Source organism: Arachis stenosperma, chromosome 9 (assembly GCF_014773155.1).
Source record: "Arachis stenosperma cultivar V10309 chromosome 9, arast.V10309.gnm1.PFL2, whole genome shotgun sequence".
NCBI classification, from domain to species: Eukaryota; Viridiplantae; Streptophyta; class Magnoliopsida; order Fabales; family Fabaceae; genus Arachis; species Arachis stenosperma.
In genome coordinates this window covers 158063300-158082167 of record NC_080385.1, presented here as the reverse complement: position 1 = coordinate 158082167, position 18868 = coordinate 158063300, and the positions used below count along the sequence as shown (strand labels likewise).

Genomic DNA, 18868 nt, shown 5'->3' with positions numbered 1-18868 from the left:
CCATAAATAAATTTAAATAAAAAATATGACAAAACAAATTAATATTAAATATATATTTAAAAAAAATTAAAAAAATTAATATAAATTTTCAAACATTATTAAAAAATAAAATTTTTGATTGTTAAATCTAGTAATTTTTTAAGTGATTTTTTTTAAAGAAAATATTTTATTATGAATGATCATATTATTTTAAAAAATAAAAAAATATGAAAATTAAATTTTATTGCAAATTTTTTGTATGTTTTAAAATATTTATTAAAAAATTATCGCAAAAATTTGAAAAAAATGAATAAATTATTTATTAAATAAAATTTTTTTGAGAATATTTATTAATTATTTTTTTTATATTTTTAATTATTTAAAAATTGTTTTATTCATAAAAAAAGCAGCCGATAAACATGCTAGCAAATGCAAAGTCCGGCATCGTGATACTCGGTCTTTATAATATCCTTTTTCCTTTTGTTTTGCTCTTTGATTCCTTTGGTTTTTGTTAAATTGATCCCTCGGAGTAGTCGTCACGTTATCTTGTCGTTTTGCAATTCTCCACATCTGTAGAAATTTAACTAGTCATGTTGATCTCTCGATGAATTTTTAATGGTTTAATATGTACGTAATTGCATTGTAAATTAATTTCATAATCATTATTTAAAAATATATTTTTTACTTTTATATATCCGTACTAACATCTCGTTGAAGGTCAATTTAAGAGAAAAATTCGCCACTATGTTTATTGTTTTGTTTTATTATATTTTTATGCTCCAAATAAAATTTTAAAAAAGATCAGATAATATTGAATAACTACTTCTTATCATAATAATCTAACATGGTTTATGAATAAATTAAAATACAAAATTATTATTTCAAAATGTAAATAAGGTATTATTATTATTATTATTATTATTATTATTATTATTATTGAGCCAATATTTTCGTGTACACAAACCTTTGGTTACTTTTTATATTGCAAGTAATAAGTTTTTCTTCCTTTACTTCCCATTTATACAAATTATTAAAGAGCAAGTAGTTTATTTCAATATAACTCCTAAGTTTTATATATGTAAAAGAACTAGTCTTTATTTTTATTTTTATATATATTTAAAAAAGAAATTTTTATTTAAATTAAATAAATATAAAAATTACAGAAATACATAAAATATGAATTAATTACCTAAATGCACAACGTATCACATCTCGGATACAAAGGGAGATTAGAAAATAATCATATTCGGGTATTGAGACCACGTTATGTGATACAACGATGACGTGACGTATCTTGTGTGCATTTGGAATAGATGTAACGGAAATGGATACACAAAATCCGAGATATGCGTAAACTAGGAACAAGGTTTTAGTACCCAAGATACGTTTAAAACAATGAACATGGGCTCAACCTCCGAAATAAACTCAAACGTGTAATACGTGTCTCAGCACCCGAAATATGTGTATTATGGAGTAGGTGTTTCTGCACCTTATATATCTTGAAGAAAATTTCTATATATATACTCACAATTCACAATTCAATCTTTTCTTTCTCCTCTCTTTGTTTATCCTTTAACTTTGTTCTCATGGACAATAATTAGTTATTTTTTATTGTAATTTAACACAATGGATAGTAAAAAACGATGATAAATGAGTGATTTTTTAATATAACTCAACTATGATGTTGCACACTAGATTTGTTGATACTCTACATGAGCTAAAGACGATCATATTGAGCAACATGGAGAATAGGTAGCAAGGAGGTTGGGCGAGTTGCATATAGATTTTTGCACGCGCTTCCGAGCGGTGGATTCACCAACAGATTATTCTGGATTGAAGGGGTTCAACATGTGAGGGTAATGTTCGACGTACATGCAATGCTAATGCTACAGCATGTAATGGAGTGGTATGCTGCGGTTCGTGACGTGGTTATTAGAGTTGGGCTGTCCTGTTTGAGTCCTCAATTAGTCCAGCTAGAAGTAAGACTGATCCACTTCGCCCAGCCTCGTGATAGTGCTGAAGAAGATGACAGCGAGGGCAATTTAGAATATGTTTCTGGGTCCATATCATCTAACGAGACTTCTTTCTCTGATGAGTATGTATTGGAGACTCCCACCGGCAGTGATGCTCGGTTTCTCTTGCCTCCCTCTTTACCCATTCCTCAATTGTCTGAAGTTCCAAGTCATTATCACACTTTGAATTTAGACGTAATGCAGCTAGACAATCCTTTCAATGCTGGTTGATACACGAGCATCGTTAGTTATTTTCTCTATTATTTACTTGAATAAAGTTAGTAGTTTCCTTATTATAATTTATATTCTTGTGCTTTAATCAATATTTTTTGGAGTTGCTTTAAGTTTTGATATGTTTAGGATATTGTTGAAAGATTTTAGAAAAGACAAAAGAAGAGAAGGAATAAGCAAAGAAGCCCCAGGGAAGTACAACGCCTTTGAAGAAAATTTGTAAATGCTGTCAATCATAACCTCTTCATACTCAAGTAAGCATAACTTGATTTACAGAGGTTCAAATGAGACTGTTTTAGTGGAGTTAAAAAGCTAACATCCAGATATTCAAAACGACATGCATATGTTTATAATGGACGTTCAGTTTGGGTCACGAACGATTCTCACCTTTTAGCTCGTAAAAACAACATCCAAAACCGACGTGGCACGTCATTCTACACGCCTAAGATTGACTCTACACGCCTGCAACTTCCTTCTTTGGGTGTGCCACGCCACTCCTTGGCGTGGCATGATGGGCCAACATTCAGGGAGCCTCCTTTAAGCATCCTCAAGAGTATGGCACGTCAACCATACGCCATTGTCCACTTCCATTGGCATGCCACATTCCACACACCACTTACATGCCATCGTGCCTCCTCAAGTGGGCGTGCCTTTCCACACACCTGCAATCATCCATGCAAGAGTGGGCATGCAACATGCCTTGGGCTGCGTTTGTTTCCAAGAACAGGACAGGACAAGACATTGAGAGCAGGACAGGACAAGACATTGATGGACAGAGACACAAAATTTTCTGTTCTTGTATTCTGTTTGGCAATAAACTAGAACAAATTATGAAAATTTAATTTATTCTTGTTTTTTTTTCCATTCAAAAAATTTGAGATGAAAAATATAATAATAAAAAATATAATTATGAAAAATTAACAAAAATAATGAAAGAAAAAATAAAAAATAAGTTGTGTCTTTTGTTAGTGTCTCTGTGTCCTTCCTGTCGGGATGGACACAAAATACACTAATTCAGTGTCTCTGGACACATTGTCTCTGTCCATGTCTCCTCTGCCAAACACGATTTTGTGTCTCAGTGTCCTATCTCTGTAAACAAACACAGCCTTGATGCCCTCCTACGCACCAAGTTCACAACCTCTTCCATGCAAGGGCGTGCCACGCCACTCCTTGGCGTGACATGCTGGGCCAAAGTCCAGGGACGTCCACGCTTCTCAACTTCACTCAAGTGGCATGCCATTCACATGCCAATTACACGCCCATGCAACCTCGCTTTGAGCCAACTTCCAGGGACAACTCAATGCATTGGCATGCCATGTTAATTGCCCAAGTTTCATATCAAACCTAAGATCAAGTTGCAAGTCCATGATTCCAATGAAGTAACATACCAAGTCTTGAATCTTAATTACAAAGAAGATCATTAGTTTGTTAAGTTTTATTAGAAAATATTAGATTTGATTTGATTTTATTTGAATTTTAGGTTTTAGCTTAGTATTTAAATAAGTCTAAGGAATTGATCCGAGAATCACCGGACATCTTATCTCTCTACAATTCTAGTTTTTGTTTTCTCTGCACCATGAGTAACTAATCTCTTATGTTAAGGTTATGAGTTCTGTTTATCTCTTTTTATGGATTATTAATCTATGTGTTTTATTTTATTTGAGGTTTATGCTTTTATCTATTTCATGATTGAACTTCTGTTCTTCATCCCTAAAGATTAAAATTGTTGGAAAACATTCTAACTTCGTTTTAGATTCTAATATTACTTTAGAAATTTTAATATTAGAATTAGCTTGAAAACTCTTTCTCATGACTTTTTAATATTGACTAGGAATAGTAGTTTAAAAAGTGTGCGACTTTATAACTCTCGTGATCTTTAATTGGATGATAACTAGTTTGAATAAGTGACATATGATTCAACCTAGGATCACTCTTGAACTTTATGTGAATATAAATCGGAATTGTGTTTAACCTCTTTTATTAATTAATTGAATAGAGAATTAGTGATTAAGAGATTAAAGAAAAATTGAATTGCCAAGAAATTGAAATTTGATTATTTATGGTTTGTTGTGAACTGATCTCTGCATGCCTCTAAATAAATAAACACAAGAATTGTTTTCATGGAGAGTGGACATCTCCGAAACCTTAACATTCTCATCATTATTATTTTCATTCACTACTTTGCGATTTACTTTGCCTCTGTTCAACATTTAATTCTCCTACTCAAGGTTTTAGTTTGTTTAATTAGAGCAATCAATTAATCATTGCTTGCTCAATCCATTGGTCCTTGTGGGAACGATAACTCACTCACCGTGGTATTACTTGATACGATTCGGTGCACTTGTCGAGTTTTAGAAAATCTCCATTACTGGCCAAGGGGAGGATTACAACACCAATGGTGGGCTAGAATTCCGGGTTGGCATAAGTCTAGAAACCGTGATGCTATTCTAATGGCAGTGAAAAACTACAGTATTCAAAAGAATGCGGAGTACAGAGCTTTGGAGTCAAATAAGCTTAAATACCACTATCAGTGCAAGCAATTCACCGACGGTTATCGATGGAGTATTCATGTGACACTATGTCAGAACTTCAACTACTAGTATATTTTACGTGTTAGTTTTAATAAAATTAAAGGCTATTATGTTAATTATGTGTTGTACTGAATGGACATGCACGAGTAATTTTGTAGAGAAGTGCGTAAATTCGGTGAAGCACACACCTGTTTGGCATCAACCATGTCTCAAGACCATGCTCAGTTGGATAGTAGTTTGATTTGCAAGGTCATCCTACCTATCATAAAGACTAATTCGTCTGTGTCTATCTTGGTGTTGCAAAATGCAGTGCATCAGAGTTACCATTTCAAGCTATTGTATCAGAAGGTGTGGATGGCAAAGCAGAAAATGATTGCTCAAATTTATGGTAACTAGAAAGAGTTGTACAACAAAATACCCAGTCTCATACACGTTTGAGTGTATCTCAGGTGTTGAGGCCCGCATTATCTATTTTAAATGTATCTCGAGTATTGAGACCCTGTTCCTAGTTTACGCGTATCTCAGATGCTGAATACCCATTTTTTTCCACTTTACACGTATCTCAGGTGCACTCAGGATACGTCATGTTGTCGTTGTGTCATAGAACGGGGTCTCAGTACCCGAGATATGATTATTTTCTAATTTTGTTCTCAGTATCTGAGATGTGATACATTATGCATTTAGGTAATTACTTCATATTTTATGTATTTTTCGTAATTTCTACATTTATTTAATTTAAATAAAAAACTCCATTTAAAAAAGGTGGTTGGAGGTTTGGAATGAATTACACATTTTGTGCCTCTTAAAAAATAAAATATTTAATTATATATTCTGTTTGTTAATCTTTGTAATTTCACTAAATTTTCAATTAGGTTGTCATATTTTTTTAATTAGGTTCCTTTGCCATGTCGAATTTTGTAACTAAGTCTCTACCGTGATAAAAAAAAAATAGAATTAACAGAATATTCTATCAAACAAAATAAATATACCACAGATAAAAGCACTATTCTTTAACGACAACACACTTTTTTTTCTTAAATTCCAAAAAAACCCTCAACATTCTCTCACACACTCTCAACATTCTATGAATTCTCCACGAACAACATTCTTCGTCGAGATAGTAGCCAAGTGAAAATAGAGAAGGCGAGATAAGGGCGAAAGTAAAGAAGATGCACTCGAAAGAAAAGAGGATGGAAAGGTTTTCGAGAGGGAGGAAATAGAAGTTGAGGGAGCACCAGATGTCGAAGACGAAAGTGGTGTGGCGCAGAGTTGGAAGAATACGAATGTGAGCTACACACTGAAGAAGGAGAGAACCTTTGAGCTCATCACAGAGGAACATGGCAGAGAGAACCAATGCCATCATGATTTGATAGTTGAGGGCGAAGCTGGAGGAGTTCTTAATGGATATGAAGGATGAGGACGAGAACAAGAAAGTGGAGTGACCACATTGGTGGCCATGACTGTGGGACGACAAATTCTATTAGGTGGACTCAGGATTTGAGCTTTGCTTGGATTGGAAATTGGAGAAAGAAAAGGAAGGAATGCTGCTCGAGCTTGATATGTAAGGGGAAATTGATCGAGACTACAACTCCGATAACATCATTTTTTTCTTTTCCTTCTTCTGCAGGGATATGAAAATTGTAAATAATCTTTTCTTTACTGTGCTGCTGTATTTTTTTTCGTTCTTTATTGTAAGCTCTAGTCCCATTTTAAAAGTCTACCCAACATAAAAAAAATTATTTTAGTATTCTCAAAAAGAGAAAACTAATAAGACATAATTTGTCATCGATTATTAATCAATAATAAATCAATATTCTTATATGATCATAAAAGAAGTGGTGAGAACCTACAAAAAGTCTGTAAAAAACTTTTTATAAGGTATATGATATAGATAAAGTAGTAAATTCACATTATATAAATATTTTTTTTTTAACATTTATTGTTATGAAAATTTGATTACAAAATTAAATATGGTATAGAAATTTAATTTAAAAAAATATATATAATACCTAGTTGAAAGTTCAATAAAATTATAAAAGCTCAGACTGACAGAGTAATTAAAATTAATGTATGAGTAAACAGATAAAAATATACATGAAAGATTTTTGGATGGACAAATATATATCCCAATTATTCGAAATACTTAATATGCACACGAAAGATTGGTAATGATAGACAAATATGATACATCATTAGTGAGACTATTTTCGTTAAGTTACTCTCTACGTAGTTATATAGCGTGACAAGATAGACTCTTTAGGCGAGGCTTATGTGAAAAATAGCTAATTTAAGAAATTGAAAAAAATAAATCCTAAAGAGTATTTAATGTCCTAATTTATGAAACAAGCTCATCAATACCAACATCTCCACACCAATGTGTACACAAACCAATTATCGATGTCCTTAGGTTATTAATTTATGAATTCATCCTTGTCAACAGGGACGGTTCCATGTATATTGGTGTGGGGCAAGCATTTTCACTACAATTTGAAATTTTTTTAATAGTATATGATGATAATATTTATTTACACTTATTAGATTATTAAATTTGATTCTATAATAATTTTTTACTTAATTTTTGGTATTTAATCATTAATTTAAAAATTTTATATTAGATATTTGTTAGAATGATCAATTCTCATATTTAAACGAAATTAGTATTTTTTTTTAAATTAACTCAAAAGAATATTATTTATCTTCTTTTCAAATTAGCTTTAATTTTTGTGTAGCAACTATATTAATTGAAAGAACTTTTTTAACTATGAATATCAATAAGAGTTGGCTTCTAATTGTGTTGGGAAGTGAATTTTTAAATAATTGTTTAGTAATATATATGGAAAGAGAGAAAGTTTAATGGTAGTGTTAAGAGAAAATTACTTAATTTTTTAAAAATATAAAACCTAAAAAATAAAATTTTAAATTATATATTATTATTTAAATTACTATTTTAGTATTTTAATTTGTATATTAGATATTTTGAAGGCTAATCATATTTTACAATAATAAAATATAATCATAACAATAATCATGTTATATGTACATAAAAAATAATTATTTGTATAAAATATATATTAAAAACAAATTAAACAATACATATATTTATACACAGATATATAATTATTAATAGATAATTTAATATTTAATTTTTTATTTACACATTATTTTTATTATAAAAATTATTATCATATTATATCAATTTTGTTCCCACTATAAAAATTTTTTGAATCTGTCGCTACTTGTCAATAAAAAATTCTATTAATAGTAGAGGCAGAATGATTAGTGTACACATATTATATTATAATGCAGATATCGTAGGAACAATCTATTCGGATTCTTCACCACTTATGATTTTAACCGCACAACATTCATGACATAATAATATCAGCCACTATTGAAGGGGTATTATTTTATTTTTTTCGTCACATCTCTAACAAAAGACCTACCGATATCCCTAAAGTTATTTTTCCGACAAAATAATCTTGATTTACCCTCAAATCTAAACTAAGCTTTACCTCTCATTTCTTGATTTTGCAAGTCCCTACTAACGATGTGTCACTTTTGTCCCTAATTACTAATATTTTATATATACACTAAATATTTTGAATAATTAGAGTATATATTTATCTATCAAGTATTTTTGTTTATTTACTCCAAAAATAAAAATCATATTTTACTGGCCAATGAGTTATAGTTCAAATGACATAATATTTCCATACTTACTTAAGAAGCCGCGAATTCGAATTTTTCTATCTTCGATAAATAAATAAATAAAATAAAATAAAATCATACCTTGCTGGGCATGAGTTTGATTTGCGCAGCAATTGGAATGCATAATGACTATTGTAGGAAAAGTAAGTAGGAGATGGACACGAATTTCAGCAATTTTTTTAATGTCTTTTTTAAACCTTTTTTTTTTCAAAGTTTGACACTAGTACATTAACATATAAATAAGAGAAATCACCATAATCAATTTAGTGGTGAACATTTTGAATAATATACATAAGATTTCAAGTTTAAGTATTATTACTGTTTTGGCCAAAGGAAAAAATAGAGAAAATAAAAGAGTATTCTCTTTAAATAAGAATTTATGATAAATAGATATTGATCTCAATTAACTCCAAACTCACAATAAAAAAATTTAAAAAAATTATTATAGGAAAGAATTAAAATCTAAAGAACCTAATTTTTTTTGAATTAATACTCTAAAATCGATATATAAAAATATTTATAAACTCGTTGAAATACATAGAACTGATATAACTAATAAAATTATGATACGTCGCTAAAGAAAAATCGTTATTCCAACAAGAAAAGAAGAAAATACTATAAAAGATAGGAAAGTTTTCAAATGTACTTGAAATATCAGTATTTTAATAATCTTAATCGTTGATTTAATTAATATATATTATATATATTTTTTATAATTAAGATCAATAGTTAAAATTATTAGAATACTGGTATATTTGATACACTTGAAATTTTTTCTAAAAAATAAGGAAGAACTAAAGGGCATCACCTAGTTATCATAATGATAAGATAGATAAATTTGGAGTGTTTTTAAATACTTTTTAATTTAGTCACACAAAAAAATCAATTTTAGTTTTACCAAAAATATTATTTGTATATTAAAATTAACTACTAAAACCAATCACTAATATATTTGTGTAATATATATGTAGTTAAATTTATTTTCAATATGTATTTATATTTTAAGGGTTAAGTATTCTTTTCGTCCCTAAGGTCCGAGGCCAGAATTAAAATCATTGTCGACCTTTTTTTGTTATTAAAATCATCATCAACGTTACAAAACATTATAAAATCATCCTTATTTACTTTAATTTTATTTTTTTACCAAATTACCCTTAATAATATAAATAATATTAAAAAATAAAAACAAACCCCTCTCTTCCCCGTCGTTATCTCTTCCCTTTCTTCTCTCTCCATCTCCTTCCTCATACCCCCTCCTCGGCACCCCATTTCCTCATACCCCCTTCCTTATGGCACAATATCAATCATCTAAAGAAACTTCAAAGCTTGATGTTTTTTGAGTCTAGATAATAAGGCTCTATTGAAAGTTGCTGAGAAATTGGAGCTAAAGGTGATGATTGAGAAAATAGAATTTCACTTGAGCCAATGCAAGAGCCAGTAACACTTTCAACTGACCAAACTTATGAAACATCCAACATCGTCAAATGATTTTCACTTGGCCACAGAACTTGTCCCATAACATTGGGATGATGATGATGGTGGTAATTCTCTCACATCAAACAATACTCTCAGCCACTTGGTCCTTACTTGGTTCTCTCACAAGTACATAGCCATGAAGAAGAAATTAGAAAATGTTAAAAGGTTGGCTAAGCTTTGAAGGATTGGGGAAGGAGATGGGATCATAGTTGTCAGAACCGAACCGGTGATCGAACCGGTCAGGTCACTGGGTCACTGGGTTACTGGTTCAACCGGTGGGTCACTGGTTGAACCGATTGACCCGGTCGTATGTAAATAAAAAATAAAATATAGTAAAAAATTTAAAATACATATTTTTACTAAAATTTTAAAAATATCTAGCTATTCTAAAACAATATGAAACAGGAACAATAAGTATTTTGTTAATTTTACTCTATCATAAATATTTTTATTTTTTTATATTAAAATAACTATTATTTTTTAATTTTAATAATTTATTAATTAGTTTATATCTATTATACTATTATATACTACAAGAATTTATTGAAAAATAATATTAATAGATATTATATAATTATAAAAAAATAAATGAGTTTATAATTATTGTTAAATAAAAATATAATTAATTTAAGAATGAATGAGTTTATAACTAAAATTAAAATAAATTAAATAGAAGTAAATTATTTGCTGAAAGATATTTATATATATATTAATTTGCAAACATATTGATAACAAGCTCAACAGCCTGGTGGTTGTGAGTATCATGTTTTTCCTTGAGGAGGAGGGGGGTTCGAACCCCAGCTTTAACATTTTGGAAAAATATTGAAACTGAAGCGGTTCGGTCGAACCGGTATCTTATCCGGTCAGATCATTAGATCGGACCGGCTTAGGGTTCGGTTTACCGGTTTTTCGGTTGAACCGGCCAGTCCGGTCCGATTTTGCTAATAGTGGATGGGATACCGGGGTGTGTTTACGAGGAAGAGGGATTGGGGAAGGGGATGGAGTCGCCGACGGGGTGGCGGGTGCAGGTGTTATGAGGAAGGGGGAGTGGAGAGTTTTTTAATATTATTTTTATTATTTATATTAATTATTAAGGGTAATTTAGTAAAAAAATAAAATTAAAGTAGAAAATGACGATTTTATAACGTTTTGTAATATTGAGGATGATTTTAATAACAAAAAATGGTCAGGAACGATTTTGATTTTGGCCTCAGATCTTATGGACGAAAATAATACTTAACCCATATTTTAACATATATTTTATACTGTAACTAATTTTGATAGCTGATTTTAATATACATATAGCCTAGTTGTAATTTTACAGTTAATCGAGTTTTTATTTATAATTAAATTTAGAAACATTAAAATACTCTAAACAGATAGATAAATTCATCTTCTAGTTTAATAAGATTTTTTTAAAAAAACTGATTCACAACTTTTTTTATTAGAAAAAAATAGAAAAATGCCCTTAATATTTGTATTTTGTTCCAATTTTGCCTCGATCTTTGAAGTTTTGTAGTTTTCTTTATCAAAGTTAAAATACTATTAAAATGTTGATGATGAAATTAAAATGCTTCAAATATTGAAGGTAAATCAAATTAAATTTTGTGAATTTTTGTAGGCTTTTTATTCTTTAACTGTTTCGGCAGGTCAAAGACTAATTTGTTACTTATTAAATTTTTTTTTTTGTGACTAAACAAACAAAGAAACAAAGAAAAAAAGAGACGATTATCCTAAATCAATAAGCATAAGATGCTGAAGTTCATCACAAGACTCCGACCAAATAACATGAGTTGGATTGGTCTTGACCGCATATCTCGCCAGCCAATCTGTCACAGCGTTAACTTCACGGGTAATCCATTCAAAATCTACAACCCAAGGTCTTGACAGAAGCTCCTGGATATCGACCACATTACAATTAAACCCATTTATTGAATTGTTTAAAATGTGCAAAATGTCAAGACAATCTGTTTCACACACAATATCTATCAAGCTACAATTCCAAGCTGAAATCAGACCCCTCCAAACAGCGAAAAGCTCACATCTGACCATAGACATTGGAGAATAGCTACTAGAACAATCCGAAATCTAACGCCCATTAGAATCTCTAATAACACAACCAATTCCCACTAGGTTCCAATAAAAAAAAAACACTCGCATCACAGTTAACTTTAAAAGTGTTACCTGTTGGAGATTCCCACCTCCTTCCATCCTTGAAAGTTATACAACTGGCACTGACATACTTTCTTAAATCATTAGCAGTTATTCGAGCCATAGCAACAATCTTGTAGTCTGACCACTGATCTCCATTGTTAAAAATATCATTACAACGATGCCTTCACACCCGCCAAAGATCCACTTCTACAATTGCCTCATTGCCTGACATGACCTTTCGAATCCAAAATTCCAAAGGAGTACCTTCGAATGAATCAATAAGCAAAGGATCCAACATTTGCCAGATGGTTCTTGATTCCACACCGTCACTATGACAGTGCTCCATTGTTTTCAGATCTGCATTGCATCTCGAACATCTTTCCGAATCAGTTAAATGGCGCTTGAACCGAATGACATTTTTCAGAAGCGCATTTTGTAAACCTAGCCACATTATCATCTTTATCTTCTCTGACAAATTAGAGTGGCAAATCCACCCATAGTTGCTATTTTCAATCGAATTCACTTTCTTTTTCAGGAGCCAACGATAACCTTCTCGAGAACTATAAGCTTTTACCATATCCATCCAGGCTCCGATTCTGACATTAGAAGAGGCCCAAAGCTGTGAAGAAACTGTTTGACTTTATGAGAAATTACAAGCTTATCCCCCTCCCAAGTACCATTGCTCCACAAATCAACAAGAGAAAATTTTTATTTCAGATATGTGAACATAAGACGTAAGCTCACAAAGTTTGTCAAGAGGACTCCACTCATCATACCAAATCGATTGTTGCATACTCCCCACATTCCATCGAAATCCTTCTTTTAAGATATCATAAGCCTTTAGAATATTCCTTCAAGTAGTTGAGGCATTGTGACAACGAATGCTCCCCATGTCCTTGGAGTTTTGGAGGTATTTGTGAGTTAGAACTTGCACCCACAACTTATTCTTATTATTCAGACAATTCCAAACCAACTTGCCAAGCAGAGCTATGTTCGCACAGAGGGTATCTCTAACACCCAAGCCACCTGCCTTTTTAGGAGTTATAGTAATATCCTACTTGACCAAAGGCAATCCTCTTCCATTCGCTTGACCCTTCCATAAGAAGGGACACATCAAAGAATCAATCTTGTCACACGCATACTTCGGAAGAAGGGAAACTTGAATATTGTAAAACAGAATAGAAGCCATCACCGCATTCACGAGACAAAGTATGCTCGCCTTGTTAAGCAAGCACCCCTTCCAACTAGCAAGCTTTCCCTAAATCTTGTCAATGACCTCCTACCCCATCTTCCTACAAACCCTATCATGACCAATATTAACTCCCAAATATCTTCTCATATCTTGGCAAAAATGAATACTAGAGACCCTTGAAAGCACCTCTTTTCTTCTCGCTGAAATATTTTTGGAACATTGAGCCTTAGATTTATGGATATTCACCGTCAGCCCCAACGCTTGAGTAAACATATCCAAAGTCTTCAAAACTTCTGTCATCTGAATTTTTGTGGCTTTGCAGAAAAGTAATAGATCATCAGTAAACATCAAGTGAGAGATTTTTAGGTCATGCTTAGAAATAGATACCGGGATCCACGATCCTTGAGAGACTTTATACGATATAAGACAAGAAAGATTCTCCATACAAAGTACAAAAAGATAAGAGGACATGCGATCTTCATGTCTCAACTCCCTCATGGGTTTAAAGCTTTGAAGTCTATTACCATTCTACAAAATAGACCGAGAGGACGAAGTCACACAAGCCATGATAAGATTAATAGTAGCCACAGAAACACCAAATTTGATCAAGGAAGTTTCAAGGAATCACCAGTCTACTCTGTCATAAGATTTTTCAAGATCAAAATTCTATTTAGTGATTCGCAGGTTGCAGATGACCAATAAATACTACATGCACAATGTGAGACTGAAATCCTTCGCAAGTTCGCAGTTGTTTTTTTTAGCCAACTCGACAATTATTTAAGTGAATTAGTAAGTTAACTATTACATCAATCCAAATTAGTTTTTTTTTTTATTTTTGTCACATTTCTTTAAATTTTTTGTTTATGTCAAGTTTCCTCTTTGGGCTTGAAGCTCTGTAAGCTCTGTATATAACAAAAAAGACATTTATCATGTCTTACAGGTAACCACAAAAAAAAGACTTGGATTCGAACTTTGGAGTAAATGACCAAAAAAAAAAACTTTGGAGTAGGACTTTGAAAATAAAATAAAATAAAATAATATTCATACCAAGAAAACAAAAAATGCAACCAGTTGAGGTAAAACGCACCGTATCAGGCTCTCCACTACATCATCACCCTCGTCTTCGCTTACGAGCTCCATTTTCCTGCTTCTGTTTGAGCTGTGTTTCAGTCCTCTCCATTTAGATCTGCGCTTCCGAATTTCAGATCGCGTTCCGGTAACCTCCATTTCTCTTTCTATTTTCTGTATTCTCTCTTCGAGTTCTTCATTCACTTGCCCTCACTGCATATTTTTCTCGTCTCACGGTCTGATCTTATGGCTCCTAACACTGTTACGGACTTTGTTTTCTTGTCAGATTCAATTTGAGACAATAATCACTTCCGTCATTTCAAAGATCGAACGCAAACATGGTAATCCTTTTGTTTCCTCACAATCCCGCACTTTGATATTTATTTTAGGCTTCTCTATCAGCCACAATTTTGATATGTGCATGTAATTTGAATCTGTGATCTGGCGTTACATTTACATTGGCTTCGTGTTGTGTAGTTATACACACTTGCCTTATAATTGAGATCTATTCATGGTGAGGTTTGTATTTGAATGTTCTTCAAGATTACTGTTGGATCTTCTGATTTCGCTTATGATACCCGCTGTTATTTCCCTTTCTCCTCAAATTTAGCTATGATAGGTTGCTGTAAATTCTATTTCGTATAAAATTGGTGATGAATTAGATTATAGGCAAGTTACTTGCCCAATGAGCGTAGACAAAATTGTGAGGTTGGGGTAGTGCTGGATTCCTTTGCAAAATGATGCATTTAACTGGGTTGGGGAATACTACAGTCTTTCTTTCTATTTGCTTGAATTATCTTATACAACTTTGAATTTATGTTCTGAATTTTTTTCACCTATATAGGTTGTACTTGCTGCATCCATTGTGGGCAAATCTGGTAAAGGTGAGTTTTCAGATCACGGCTACGTCTTGAATTGATGCTCAGTTAGGTGGTGCTTAAATCAATATGGATTAGAAATTGCTGTTGCACTGACAAGGGCTTCTTTCTTTTGGATGCAGTTCTGGTTTCTAGGCAGTTTGTCGATATGTCTCGTATAAGGATTGAGGGCCTTCTGGCAGCTTTTCCGAAATTGATTGGCACTGGAAAACAGCACACTTATGTTGAGACCGAGAATGTGCGCTATGTTTACCAGCCAATAGAAGCACTCTATCTACTTCTTGTGACAAACAAACAAAGCAACATACTGGAAGATTTAGAAACTCTGAGACTTCTCTCCAAACTTGTATCCTCTTCCTGATACTTTGAGTTTGATGCCTTTGTTTCCATTTGTTTGGTCTTACTTCTTTTGCGTGATTAGGAGCAATATGGCCTTCGCTTTAAATTGGTATAACTTAGTGGCCTGAATCTATAGCCTTTTCCCCTATGTCATCTACTCTTATGTACTATGTTTCCAGCCCTTTTGGGTTTTTCTTGCACTTTCTTTGGTACATTCATTTAACCCTATTCTTTTGCATTGATTTGGACACAAAATTAAGTAATATTGTTTTGTACAGTAAGGCCCAGGAGGGTTTAGCATAATGTAATGGGCTTTAGTAGGAACATATGTTAGATTTTGTTGGACATTTTTAGGCCATTAATTAGACATCTGCCAAACTGTTGTGATTATGGTTTTTGCATTCCTTAATATTTTTTAGGTGCCTGAGTATTCTTATTCCCTCGATGAGGAAGGTATTTGCAAAAATGCATTTGAGCTGATTTTTGCCTTTGATGAAGTCATCTCTCTTGGCCACAAGGAGAATGTCACTGTTGCACAAGTTAAGCAATACTGTGAGATGGAGAGTCACGAAGAGAAACTACACAAGCTGGTTATGCAGAGCAAGATTAATGAAACAAAGGATGTTATGAAGCGTAAAGCTAGTGAGATTGATAAGAGCAAGGTATGACTGGAGGTTTTTCTTTTTCCTTTGTTCTCTTAAGTAAATAAATAAATTACTATTATTTAAATTCTGGAGGTGCATGTCATTTAATTAAATTCTCATGTACTCTGCAGATTGAAAAGAACAGAGGTGATAAAGGTGGATTTGGCCCATTACAGTCTATGGGCTCGGGAAGAATTGAAAGTGGCTTTAATGATTTGAGCATATCTAGCAGTGGAACTGGTTTTGGAAGTGGCTCAGGTTTTGGAATGACTACTGACATTGATTCCTTTTCTACAAAGTCTAAAGGTTGGCTTTCATACATTTCCATGAATTAGTGTAGAATGCTGAAATATGTTATGTTAATGACATTGACACATGCTGTCCTGGATTTGATTTATTCCATGTTTGAATGAGCATGTTGTAAGTAAAGAGTATTTTGTTTTCTTTTATGTTAATTGCCATTCTGTTCCTTAGGCCGTCCAACTTCGGCTGCCACTGCTCCTCCCAAGGGTCTTGGAATGAAGCTTGGTAAATCACAAAGGACAAATCAATTTTTAGAATCATTGAAAGCAGAAGGTGAGGTCATTGTTGAAGATGTTCAGCCAAAAGTTGGTCCGTCTCGGGCAGCTGCCGCACCACTTACTGATCCCATCACACTAACTGTTGAGGAGAAACTAAACGTGACTCTAAAACGAGATGGTGGAGTAAGTAATTTTGATGTTCAAGGAACATTATCGCTTCAAATTCTTAACCAAGAGGATGCACATATTCAAGTTCAGGTAACACTTCACACTCACTTTAAGTCTTCCTGCTGGGTAGGCTTCCTTCTGGCCTAGATATTCTGAGTAATCTTTTCTTGAATTCCCTGATAGGAAAAATGTTGCTTGCTCTGCTAATTAAGATGTCTTTCTAAGTTTCAATTACAATTTTCATTTTTCAAATAGTTTAGTCTTCTATTTGCTCAGTTATATTTGTATTGTTTCTCTCATAAGTGGCTTCATCCTTAGTTGCTTGTAGTGTTTACTTGTTTGTCTTTCCCTATAAAGGCTGGTTTTAAATGCATATATTGTTTGGGGAAAACAGTTAATTGGGCCTGCATGTTGTGCCTTGTTTTTGCAGGTCCAAACTGGTGAAAATCAAGCCATCTCCTTCAAGACACATCCTAACATGAACAAAGATTTATTTGCCAATGAAAATATCCTAGGGTTAAAAGATCCCAATAGGCCTTTCCCCACTGGTCAAGGCAGTGAAGCTGGTGTTGGCCTCCTAAAGTGGAGAATGCAAAGCACTGATGAATCAATGGTGCCTCTGACAAGTGAGTTTATTTATAGCTGATTTGATTTGACTTTGTTCTATGTATTAATAGCTCATGTTGTGCAATAACTATGTGTTGCAGTAAACTGCTGGCCCTCATCTTCTGGAAATGAAACTTACGTCAGCATTGAATACGAAGCTTCATCAATGTTTGAGCTGCGGAACGTAGTGGTCTCGGTACCTCTACCTGCACTTAGAGAAGCACCAACTGTTAACCAGATTGATGGTGAATGGAGGTATGGAATTTTTTCCCCTTGTTTTCATCTAATTAAGTACCAGGGACAAACATGAGCCCTGTGTTGCATTGAAGTTTGCATTAAATAAATTTTGTAGCAATCTTCTATGGTACATATAATGGTTCTGCTCTCATATTTTTTCTATTTTAACATTCTTGCTCTTTACAATGTCCTATTAAAACTGGCTTTTCAGGTATGACTCTAGGAATTCTATTTTGGAGTGGTCTATCCTTCTGATTGATAATTCAAACCGCAGGTATGTTAAATTCTGAGAGGCATGGTTTTTCAGAGTTAACTAATGGTGTAATGATGTGTACTCGTTCTATATTTGAATTGTTTGTCTGATTTTTCAACATATATTTGGCAGTGGGTCAATGGAGTTTGTTGTTCCCCAAGCAGACTCATCAGCATTCTTTCCCATTTCAGTCCGTTTTATGGCAACCGACACATTTAGTGACCTGAAGGTTGGTTTGAATCATCTATTTCCATTCAACATTAATTGTGGCAATGGATTTATGGTGTTATTTGAATGATGTGTCAAATTTATCTGGATGAAATCATCTCCATTACTCACCAGAGTGAGAATTTATTTAATAGGTATTTATACTTTTTCTGGTACATTCCTTTTCTCATCTATTTCTCTGTGCAGGTTGCTAACATCATACCACTTAAGGGGGGCAATCAACCCAAATATGCTCAGAGAACGCAGTTGATCACAGAAAACTACCAAGTTGTGTGATTAGCTTCGATAACAGTTTTGCTTTTATGATTGTGATTGTTGTATGAAAGGCCGTTTTAAGTTACTTTATTCGTTACTATTCTTGACTTCATACTTCAGTTTTATTTCTTAAGACCAGGCAATATGTATGAATTATCTCAATTAATCCCAAACTTTAGTGTCTGTTTACTCTATGGAGTAGCATGTCCTAACCCATTTACCTCCCTCTTCTGCTATAATAAGTGAAAGACAAGTAAATCATGAGTGGTACAGTCCCAACGACCTAAGCCTACGCCGTTAGATTCTTATTTTATTTTTTATTTTTTATTAAAGGTAAAGGCAGTAAAGGAGAGAAAATTGGAAGTCCAACATCGTATTACAGTGTTTC

At 32.8% G+C, this 18868-nt stretch overlaps 1 protein-coding gene across 1 annotated transcript; it reads left to right on the top strand.

The window, feature by feature from the left end:
• Window positions 1–14340: 14340 nt before the first annotated feature.
• LOC130950819 (coatomer subunit delta-like) lies at window positions 14341–18674 on the top strand. Its single transcript, XM_057879407.1, has 12 exons — window positions 14341–14499; window positions 14638–14692; window positions 15196–15235; window positions 15352–15575; window positions 15988–16230; window positions 16344–16518; window positions 16687–16991; window positions 17332–17527; window positions 17609–17762; window positions 17956–18018; window positions 18130–18226; window positions 18412–18674. The coding sequence occupies exons 2-12, from the start codon at window positions 14690–14692 to the stop codon at window positions 18499–18501; spliced, it is 1590 nt and encodes a 529-aa protein (XP_057735390.1). The 5' UTR covers window positions 14341–14499; window positions 14638–14689; the 3' UTR covers window positions 18502–18674.
• The last annotated feature ends 194 nt before the right edge of the window (window positions 18675–18868 follow it).